At 34.7% G+C, this 11,714-nt stretch overlaps 1 protein-coding gene across 1 annotated transcript; it reads right to left on the reverse strand.

Moving 5' to 3' along the window:
* Positions 1–705: 705 nt before the first annotated feature.
* LOC107623388 (uncharacterized) lies at positions 706–9,326 on the reverse strand. The gene is made up of 18 exons (XM_016325628.3): positions 8,732–9,326; positions 7,894–8,413; positions 7,467–7,727; positions 7,112–7,203; positions 6,491–6,700; positions 6,011–6,409; positions 4,837–5,015; positions 4,662–4,755; positions 4,499–4,555; positions 3,913–4,053; positions 3,697–3,768; positions 3,063–3,173; positions 2,739–2,885; positions 2,507–2,635; positions 2,268–2,369; positions 2,104–2,183; positions 1,636–1,761; positions 706–1,436 (listed from the first exon to the last, which is right to left on the reverse strand). The coding sequence occupies exons 1-18, from the start codon at positions 9,230–9,232 to the stop codon at positions 872–874; spliced, it is 3,786 nt and encodes a 1,261-aa protein (XP_016181114.1). The 5' UTR covers positions 9,233–9,326; the 3' UTR covers positions 706–871.
* Between the last annotated feature and the right edge of the window lie 2,388 nt (positions 9,327–11,714).

The following is an 11,714-nucleotide window of genomic DNA, read 5'->3' on the forward strand; positions in this document are numbered from 1 at the left end:
TTGGAGTCCTTTTTGCAGGTTCTCCGCCCGGTTCGCGCTCAAGCTTGGTGTTTCTCCGCGGCAGAACAAAGTCTCTTTCATCGACCAACGGAAGCCAACGTATAGCACGGAGCCGCGCATCCTTGCACGAACAATATATATATATATGAACAACATATATAATTTGAAATTTCTTCCTATCATATTTATGTTATTTGAGTTATGAATTTGAGATAATTTTTTAATTTTTTATGAATTGAAATTAAATTTTATAAATAAACTTAATTATTAACGAGTCAAACAACAAAAGAGACTTAATTTTCACATGTTGAACTTGAGCTTACAGCTAGTAGCGAGCAAAAGCAAATGGCAAGTAAGCATCTAGATGGTGACATGGTGTTATGATTTATGATGCTAGCTAAATTTTCATTTGCTTAATTTTTTATTTTATTCTTATTTTATTTTTCTTTCATTATTTTTTCTAGTATAAACTCTCCTCTTGTTGTTTCTTGGGGTTTTCCGATAAATGTTTGTAGAGTGGCCCGATAAATATTCTTGGATTTTTTTTATTTGGCTGCTTCTGTTTTGGATTTGATTTTGGTCAACTCTAGTTTCGGGCATCTAGGCCTAACATCCAACTTGAGCTTTCAGCTTTTATTGAGTATCTAGGCTCACCATCTAGCTTCTACAACCTATTAAGTCAGAACAAACACAATACAAGCCTCCTACTCATAATGGCTCTAACCTACTGTAGAATCAACTTTTGTGGTGTACACATTTGGGGGAGGACAAAACAAAAGAGAACAATAAAATCGTTTTCATAAGTAAACAGAACTGCCGGATGGTTAGTTATCTACCTCGTCAATGATATACCAATATACATTGACCCTATTCACATTTTCTTTCCGCTGCCTTTCTTCTTTAGTTTCAAGCTCTTCATGGACAGCACACCAGAAGTGCTCTTACCTTCAAACTTTTTGGTCATCTTTACAACACTTGACATACCCTTTCTCGCTGCAGCACGCTGCTGTGGTCGGCGACTCATCATTTTTCTATCAAGTGGCCAGTATGCATATGGTTCGAGCTTGTCTTTCCTCTTCACATCTCCCCTGGCTTTCTTGCTAGTATATTCCTTTCCCGTGTAAGCCCACCCGGAGTCTGATGTTTTCCTTCGCTTCTGGGCTTTAGTCCCACACCTCCCAGACAAGTGACTATCAGGCTCACTCCTAGCATCATACTCGGGTTCGTCAGGCTTTTCCTTCCTCTGCTTCCCTTCCTCGCGGATAATCAAACGTCCATGGGGATCTAGCTCCATCTCATCACCTTCGGACCTTGATTTCCTTTTTAGATGCTCAGATGATCTCAGAGCAGACCATGCTTTCTTGCGATCAAGCAAATCAAGTGGTTCATCATCTGATTCGTCCTCAGGCAGTTTCTTCTTTAGCCTGATGTTGGACCTACAGACAACCAAAAATTGAGAACAGTCCAATTGAAGTTACAGAACAAATCAAAAAACATTTTGCAGTAATATATTAAGTTGGATCTTACAAAATGTTTGATCTATGCGAATTTAATCATTACATCTTAAAAAAATAAGATAATCAGCAAAAGAATCCAGCCAGTAATAAGAATGGACAAGCAGAAGATGCATCCTACCTCACTGAAGTTGCTGCTGATCTGCTCCTGCCAGAGATTGTCTTGGCATTTAGATAGTCCCCATAAGTCCCGTCAATTTCTTCATCAAAATCTGAAAAGATTTTTGTATGATTCCACACACTGTTTCTGAAAATAAGTTTACATATATTTGTCAGACGCATAAAAAACTTTGTGCATAATAACAAAAATCACAAGACTAGTCACAACTTCAATGCCAAATTAGTGCACAAAAATGTTGTTTTAAAATGGTAATTGGTGCATCATACTGGATGTAACTGTTCTAGTTAGTCAATAAACATAACATAAAAGTTCACTTTGCTTTCATATATCAACAATTATACACACTTGCAAAATGATACTACGTCGATGTGAAATTGGGTAGAAATCCAAGAGTCACATGCATAGGTTTCTGGTGCTGAAACTATTTTTCCTATTCCTAATAATGCAACCAAATACTTTGACTGATACCTGGACTTGGTTGCTTTTGAGAAATGTGTTTTAGTTTCCTCAGATTTAGCACCCCGTTTTCTCTTTTTCTGTTCCTGGATCTGTTACGAAATGGATTGAAAATCTCAGAAAAACTCTTCCAAAGGAAGGGGGGAAAAATACACTATAATGCTTGCCCAAATGACCTTGCATATGTTGGTAAGAAGTTTCGTATGTTCTTTAGGTATGACATCTTTAACAGCACCCAGTCCACACTTTGTGACAAGCATTCCCAAGAGAAGTTTAACCTGCAAAGAATTTGAATGTGTTAGCACTTAGCAGTTTACAGCATGAACAAGCATCTACAAAACAACAGTCATCCATGATAATGTATTTACGAAACTGCAGTTTTCCACAAAAATACCACGTAAAATAACCAAGCAACCTTTGCTTTAAAATGATTTTGGGTGCTGTTTTGCCACTTCAACAAACCCTCCACTATGCTCTGTAGGCGCACTTTCAACCCTTCTGCTTGTGATTTGACTACTAATACCTTCAATAAACCCAAATTTGCCTGCAGCATGACATGAAAAACATACCTAGTCCTGAAGTTTAGCAAAATATCATTTCCTTCAATCATCACTAGCAGGAAATCAATCAGATAGAGAAGGACAAACCTTAATTATCTCTGTATTTTCTGTTTGGAGTTGGAGCCAGTTGAAATCAGGTAAAACAAGATCAGAGAATTCATATGATAAACGAGCTAAACTTTTTGCAGTTGCACTTCTCATATGTGAAGTTTGTCCACCCAGACCCCTAGCAATCTAAGCTCATGAAAATCTCACAAAATCATTACCCAATGAGGGAGAAATATAAATGATGTGTTCAAGACTAAAGAGTGATGAGTTAAATGCTGCACATCACATCAAACAGAGGAAATGCAGGTGATATTGATTATTAAGAAACTAAGAAAGATGTAAAAAGCACAAGTTAGATATTACCTTGTCAAAAAACTCATGTAATTTTTCTCTCCCACTTCTCTCCTCATCTCCAAGTACATGACCAATTTGGACAAGTATATCATAAGCCCTGTTCCTGGTTTTTTTATTAACCTGCAAAGATACTCTTCAAAATTTAGCACAACAGCAGCCTTATGAAGGTGAATTAAGAAGCTATTTTCGGGTGAATCTGATGTTCATGCCAAATAACATTCACAAGTGCTCCATATTCAAAAACACATTGAAGAATAATCCCCCACTGTTCATTGACATAATCAATCCAAGAACAGCCACAACATACTATAAAAGAAACAGTAGGACCGATATATTGAATTTGACAGGTGCAAAGACCAAAATGAAAAAAAAAAACATTAAAAGAACAAGATTTTATTCAAAAACAGTCAATAACACAACAAAAACAATGTCCACATTCGTAATGATAGAAAAAGACCAAATACAAACTGATTAATAATATTTATCAATGCACTGTTGCAACAACGGCTCACATTTAGCATTCAAATAAAACACCACACTCTAGAAAAATGTTGCTTATACCTACATGAACTAGAGGGAAAATTACCAGTTGAAGACATTGCATGCCAACTCATTTTGCAACATTCCACAATTACCACATTACCTCTTTAACAGCAATTATTATTTCGGCAAGTAAAACTTCAACATCTTTTCTCCAGAAGTCCTCCAAACTATCCTGCAGGCAATGCATGCCTTCACATTATTTATGCTTCACATAGTCACGCTAGGTGATGCAACAAACTCTACAGCTTATCAGATGCATCATTACAAAAATAACTCAAGGTAACAAACAAGGAAGCAAAAGCACATTTTTTAATACCTCTGACTTTGAAGCCTGAATTATTAAGAAGTAAAGGCAATCAAGTCTGTGACGTTTGGCAGAAAAATGGCATAAATGAATAATTTCAACCATCAGCTCAAAAAGTTCCTTCAACTTTGAAGAAACAAAACGATCAGAACTCTGTCAAGAAAAACACAAATTAGAAAGTTTAAGCCAACACTACTACAACAACAAAGGCTTGTCCCACTAGGTGGGGTCGGCTACATGAATCAAACGACGCCATTGAACTCTATCATGTATCATGTCCACAGAGAGACTATCAAAGAAAATATATTTGCAACACAAAATATAGCTCAGCAGTGAAAACACCAATTAAAGGTAGTTTCTCATGCTCCAAGAAAGAAAACATATAGTGGTGAAATATGTAAGAATCACTCCAACTTAACCATTGGACAGGTAACCAATCTATCAATATTATTATGCATTCCCATCAAATAACAACACTAATTGAACCATTGTGGCTACAGTGATACAACATCAATACTTTTTTATGAATATGCTTTAATCACATCAACCAGACTTTTTTGGTTAACCAGAAAACCAAATTAAATGTTGTATAGACTACCTTGAGAATGATTGAAAGTGCTTTGTATGCCTTCTTCTGCATGACACCTTCGGCGTCCTGCAATTAATTAGAACTATAATACTTCTAACTTCAAATGTGAAAGGGGGTTGAAGGAACTACTATAATAGAACAAAGTTAAATACACTTTTAGTCTTAGTCAGACCTTTAATGCTGGCTTTATTGCATGATATAACGCATCAATCCCTTCATCTGTTAAACCAGGCAACAGGAAAACTGCAAAGTCAATGTACTGTGCCCTGGGATAGAAAGAAATATGTTACAACTTTACGAAGTACATCCATATATACACAATTCACAATATAGATGACTATGAATACTTGATAACTAATGAAGAAATTTCTTTTGATGCTTCATCAATCTGCATAGAACTGATATTCTGGGAATCGTCTACTCTGCCGGCCTCTTTAAGGCGTTTTCCAATCTCATTCATTCTGTAGATGAGTAAATTCCCCACAACTGTGTTATCTGCTATGGAAGCAATATCACCAATAGTACGCTGCACATGGACAAAAACCATCTTCATAAACTTGTTGCACCAGCCAAATGTAACAAATAAATTATCCATTCAATTCAAAGACAATCTAAAGACATGTCCACTTAGTATACTCACTAAATGGATACAGCATACCATGAAATATTCATATACCAAACAACCCGTCTATAGAAAGACTAAATAATTAAATAACAGTATGCAAAAAACATGCTTTCATTTTCACACTAGTGGAGGCATATTCTTTGGCACTGACATAAGATGGGTTTGGTAAGGTTTTTGCTTTAAAAGTTGCTTATTTTTCTTGTTTTTTCAAATATGGATTTTCAAAAGTTGTAGCAAATATATTTGATAAAACAAAAACAAAATAAAAGTATCCTTTAATAAGCACACGCTATAATAATAGTGTTTGGTAAAATTGCTTTAAAATTTAAAATGACTTTAATAGACACAAATACAATAAAGAGTTAGAAATATCCAGATATTCATTAACATATAGGGTTTTATATTAGACTCTTTAATTTTGAAAGGGACAAGCAAGCTTCGAAAAGTATTTTCACAGATTCTTGCAAAAGCACCCCTAATTTTTTAAAATTGAAAGCAAAAGCACATGAACTTGTTGTTTTTACTAAACACAGCGTATTAACTAATGCTTTTGAATAGCCCAGATATTTCTCCAATAAACGTACAGTCTCTATCACTCCTATCAAGTGATTGTACAGAAGAACATAAATGCCGAAACCAAGTTACACAAAATAAGGATCCCCTATGAGCATTACATGGCAAACAAAGTATTGGAATATTCTAGAACAAATCAATTATGATAATGATGAATATCACATGTAGCCAGCAGTAGGAAGAATCACAGACCCACCACATAAGCAGAATGTCTAACGTCTAATTATAAATTATCTTCTATGCTGCGATCCACTAGGGATGCATAATTACTGCACACCTGCTAAACACTGAAAAAACAATTCCCAATTTACAAAGTTTAGTACCTGCAAACAACCACCGTCATCTTTTGAAGGCTTCAGGAATACATCTGCCAGAGCAACTAGTAAGTGCTTTGCAGATGACTTCAGAACGTTCAAATTGTCCCTGGCAACCTGTTGCGAATAACAGACAAGACTTTGTTTGTCTATATCTTGCCCATTAAAATCTGTGTTATTTGCTTCCACAGCATTCTTGTTTTGTTGAATCAGAAGCTGCAAGCTATTGCATATTATTCCGCGAACCTCAGGTTCCTCTTTTATCTCTCTGCATAAATGTCCTTGCAGATTCACGAAACATTCAGCAGTGTCAACAGGAAAGTTGCAAAACGAAGGCAGCAAAGACCACAAAGTGTAAGCAAGGGCATCTGCATTCCTTGATGAAACCTTGAAACCTTGCTTCTCAAGCTGCACAGCACAGAAAGTAACAAAAATCTCTGCAGGAGACTAATACTGCAACTCATAAATAAATAATAAATTGTTTCCCACCTTTCGAGCCTTCTCCCTTATACGTTCAATCATGGGCAAAATTTCTTCTTTAAAATAATTTAAACTTGCACCAATAATATACTGTTTCAGGATTGGAAACAGCCAGATATTCGCATCCAACAAGTCTTCAGCTTCCAAATTCAGAGGTATAAAGGACAGCAATCGGTCAGGTCCCATTGCAGCAAGAGCTGATCCAAAGCATTCATGCAACTACAAGATGTAGAATGTACTATACATAAGTAATCAGTTGCCCAAAGAAAACTATAACATAAAAAATAGTTCCAGAATCTTGTCAACAACATACTAATGGGCGAATAGACTAAGAAAGGAATTGAGAAAAAAAGGTTTGCTCCCAATTCTTGAACAATCATAATAAATATATAAATCAACAGAAGTTTGCAGCACATAGTAGCTATTCTGTTATTTGCTAAGCACACAATCATCAGCATTGACAGCACCAAATGTCCCTATTAATACTAATTACAAGGGCAAACATAGAAATGAAACGGCTGCTAAAACCAACCCAGTCACTTTAAAAACCTTCATATTATAACAGAATACAAAATATATCCAACTCTTTCCTGGTCAACTCTAATAGAAAACCATTCAAAAATAGGATACCTGCTTCTTAAAGGGAAAATCTCCTTCATGCAGCTTTTGCACATCTACCAAGTTCTTGAGTATTCCTCTCATAAAATAAGGAGAACTGTTTCCTGTATTGATGATAGCAAAGTCCCAAATATAAGTAATTTGCAGTATATACATTATTTTAAGAACAAGATTACAAAATTGACTCAAAAACAGAGGTGAGATAAATATCGATAATTTAATCACACCATCCATGATCTAGACAAATTAAATCATAATCATAATTGTTAAATTAGAAATAATACTCCCTGGCCTCTTAGTCTAATCAACGACAAAAAGAGGTCGTCAGTGCAAAAAGGATAATGGGATCTCACAGCAAACAAAGTACCTAATTTATTAAACATAGCTGAAACAACTTGTAATACTCTGTCCCAGACAGCACTATAGCGATAATCAAGTAAGCTCTCAACAATTGCACAGATTTTTTCAATAATGGTTGGTCCTGACTTCCACGATCCTCTGTCATCACTAAAAGAGATCTGATCCACTCCCTCCTTAATCAAACGTGCATCAATACAAGAGTTAATCATGCTCTTAAAGGCATCAGTGGCTGCATATATTGCCTCTTCATGATCAGATGCCAAAATATCTGCATATTCAAAGGAAAAAAACAATACTTGAGGAAGTACCTTTCGAAACAGGTAAGCACATATGAACACACATGCGTGCACAAACCATGAACATGTGACAGAGAGCATTAAGAAGTGCAACATAATTAAATCATTCAAAAAGGAAAAGTGGATATGATATCTTACCTTTGAGAGCATTAAAGACAAGAGGGAGCTTAACCACACATATTCGTCTTTTGAGCAAATAAACTTTATTCATTCCAGTAGCGAGCAAGCGAGCAGTAAATGTCATTCCCTCTCCGGAAGTCTCATTTGATGAGATAGAATGAGCCAACAAGCACAACAACTCAAGTAATGGGTCGGGCGAAACTTCTGATGTTGGGTAAAGACAAAGAAAACTCAAGCCATCTGTTATTCGCCTTGTGACTAGAGGTTCATGCAAATTCAAGAGAATTTTGTAGTTCTCGAGAATGCTGGTCTTGTCTTCCAGCGACACAAAGGGAAGATTCTCTTTCAAAGCATCAAGAATATACAGAACCTGCTGGGCTCCCACAGTTCCTTCACTAGCATTAGCATCTGCTCTATGAGCCAGCAGAGAAAAACTTTCCAGGAGATTTTTGACTCCCTCACTTGCGGAGGCTAAGAGGGAAGATTTTTGTAAGTTTAGCAAGACGTCACGAAGATACAAATGAGATTTCCTTCTAACCTGATAAAAGATTTAGTTAGCATACACAAGATTCAACTATGCACCACAGTTTAGCAAACATTCAGTATCCTTAATAATCAAGAACAGAAGAAGAAATCTAAAAGAAGAACAAAAGCTATATGCAAGACCCAACCATAGGTAATGTACAATTCTTATTAGAATAGGATCAACTAAGCATAAAAGTTGTAAGAACTTGGGGACATCGCCAACAATATCCTCATCAATGTGAAACCTTTATCGTGGTATCATCACTCCCATATCCATTGATTTTCACAAACTGAAAATTCGGTTTTTGAAGTCACAGAGAAGGTAATATACCTTAGGTCGTGAATCAGTAAGGAACCCCAACAGCACAGTGAACAACGGAGACACATCGGACCAATTCACACTGTCCCTTCTAATCAACAAATGCGAAAGGCACTTCAATCCTGAAACCATGACACTCTCTGATTCCCTCAACGACCGTAGAACTCGCACCACCAGCTCCGACAAGAACTCCCTCTGCTTCTTCAGCACCGCAGCGGGCACTCTCGGGATGAGGAGGGATATAACAGTGAGGAGGGCGCCGATGACGTGGCTGGGAGGGTTGGGTTCCACTGACATGCGGTCCAGGGAGGAGCATGCAGCGCCAAAGTAAGCGACAGGGAAGGACGCGAGTTTTTGTTCCTTGAGCTCCTGAGACATAGCCCCGATTACGGCGCAGAGATGCAAGTGGCTTTCCTTGGTGGAACCGGAGAAGCGAGAGAGGATGGAATAGCAGAAATCATCGTTTGAACCTTCCCCGAAGAAGGATGGTGCATCCATGTCGAAGTCGTCCATGGAGGATGATGCAATAGGACTAGTTGCTGGAAAGTGCAGTGAAACGCTAGGTCCGACGGCAGTCACGGCACAAATGTTTATGCACTGAAGGTCGAGTAGGTTGTTTGCGCGCCTTTCTCGGAAATTTTTTTTTTAACGATATTTTTTAAAAAAATAAGATAAAAATAATTTTATATTTAGATATATTATCTAAAAAAATTTATTTATTTATTAATTATGTTTGATTAAAATAAAATAAAAATATTTTTTATTTATTATGTAAAAAATATTTTAAAAAAAAATTTTTATAAAAAATATAAATTATAAATTCTTAAAGAAAATTTTTTTATTTTTCTAATATTTTTATTTTTACTATAAAAATTTTTTTAAACCACTAAAAAATAAAAAATAAATTTTTTTTTTATCAAATTTTTTTTTATCAGATTTAATAGCGTTTGAACAAGTAGTTTAAGTAAAAGAGGTTAATAAATTAGAAGGCTTTTTGGGCTATATTATACTGCAGTTGATTGGATCTCTCCTCCTGCTGGCATAAGAGGACATTCTTATTCAAGATTGTGGCTAACGGTCCCCTTGCTCTATTTTCCTGCTGTTTACTTGCACCTTTTTTTTGTTGTGGACCGATTCAGGTGGGCCAAAACACTCAGCCCAAACATCACTCCCCTACAATTAGGATCGGAAATAAGTCGAGAAACTAAAGTTCAACTCATGAAAATTGAGCTTGACTCACGGTTTAATTCATTAATAATCGAGTCTATTTTTTAAGTTTAAGCTCGACTCATCGAAGGCTCATGATCTGGCTCAAACTCACGAGATGACTCAAATAACAAGAATCATTCTATAATTCTATATCAATAAATTAATATATGTAAAATTATATATTACTATTTTAAATATATATATAATTGAGTCGGCTTACGAGCTAATGAGTTGAGTTTATCCAAACTTAAGTTCGACTCATTTAATTTATGAGCTCAATTCCAAACTCAAGCTTGGCTCACTAGCTCATGAATTCAGGTTATCGAACTATTAACGAGTCAAACACGAGCTGGCTCATGAGCTAGCTTGACTCACTTTGAGTCCAACCTCTAATATACACCCGTTCCCACTTCCTGATGCTATTCTAAGATCATATTTGGGTGAACTTTTAAAAGAAGATATTTTTTGAGTTATCTTTTTTAAAAGATCTTTTAAAAAAGTAAAAGTAATTCTATGTTTGAATATCTCATGTAAAAAGATCTTTTTATCTATCAATTATATTTGGGTATAACAATATAAATGTATTTATTTATTTATTTATTATACAAAAAATATCTTTTTTTAAATATTTTAAAAAAGATATAAATTGTACCTTCTCAGAAAATATTTTTTTCATTTTTTTAGTATTTTTACTTTTATTACTAAAAATTTGTTAAATATACCAAAAATTAAAAAAAAAAATCTTTTCTATCGATATAATGGCACCGAATAAGCACTAATTTAATCATCGAGTAATTACCCAAATCAGTTCCCAAGAATTTTAAAAGCGGACATTTTAGTCCTTAAAAAAAATTAATACACAGATCAATCCCCAAAGTTTTACTCTGGCAGACAAATCAGTCCGAGTCTATTTTTCGGTAGGATAATTACTCAAATAAGTCCCCAAAGATTTTAAAAGCGGACATTTTAATTTCAAAAAAAAGTTAATACATAGATTAATTCCAACATTTTTTTGTCAGACATAATAGTCCCCGTCCATTTTACTTTTGCTATATGTCAACATTTATTATTATTATCTTAGCTTTGTGCATGTGAATGATGACACTAGTATATTAATACACTCTTTTCATTGGAAACAAGCAAGGTAAATAATGATGCTTTGAAATCCAAATTAAAATATTTTCTTTTAATACAAACATATTTTTTAAAATAGGACATCTTTTGATTATATTAAATACAAAAATTTCAAATGATTTCAATCTTGAGTTTCTTGCAGAATAATCTCTGATAATTGCATCATCGTTGATTGAGTGACTACATATATATACTTTTTATATTTTTTATGTAAAAATTCTTTTTATATTATAAATATATACATAACAATCTAATAAATAAATTTATCATTGTTTTTGCCAAAAAAAAAATAAAAAATTATAATACAGTATTATTGTACAATTAGATTTATTTTGGTGTTAGCACAATCTGTGTTAATGTTATTATTATGCACTTAAGCACAAACTTTTGGTGGTAATGTTATGGTCTTAGCAATTTTGATTTCCTTGTATTTCATGTTAGTTTTATTATTTTGTGAGTATTAGTTTGCACTTGGTTCCTTTCATTCTTTTTGTTAATGATGCAATTCAGTTTAACACACAAATCTACTACATTCACTACTAAATAAATAGCCACAACAATATCAACACATCTTTCAAATAATAATGCTACATCATATTCATTAAAAAACTCTATCCAACATCTATCTATATGTTCTTGCCCTACCTGACCA

Source organism: Arachis ipaensis, chromosome B10 (genome assembly GCF_059453495.1).
Source record: "Arachis ipaensis isolate K30076 ecotype BB chromosome B10, ASM5945349v1, whole genome shotgun sequence".
Lineage (NCBI taxonomy): Eukaryota > Viridiplantae > Streptophyta > Magnoliopsida > Fabales > Fabaceae > Arachis > Arachis ipaensis.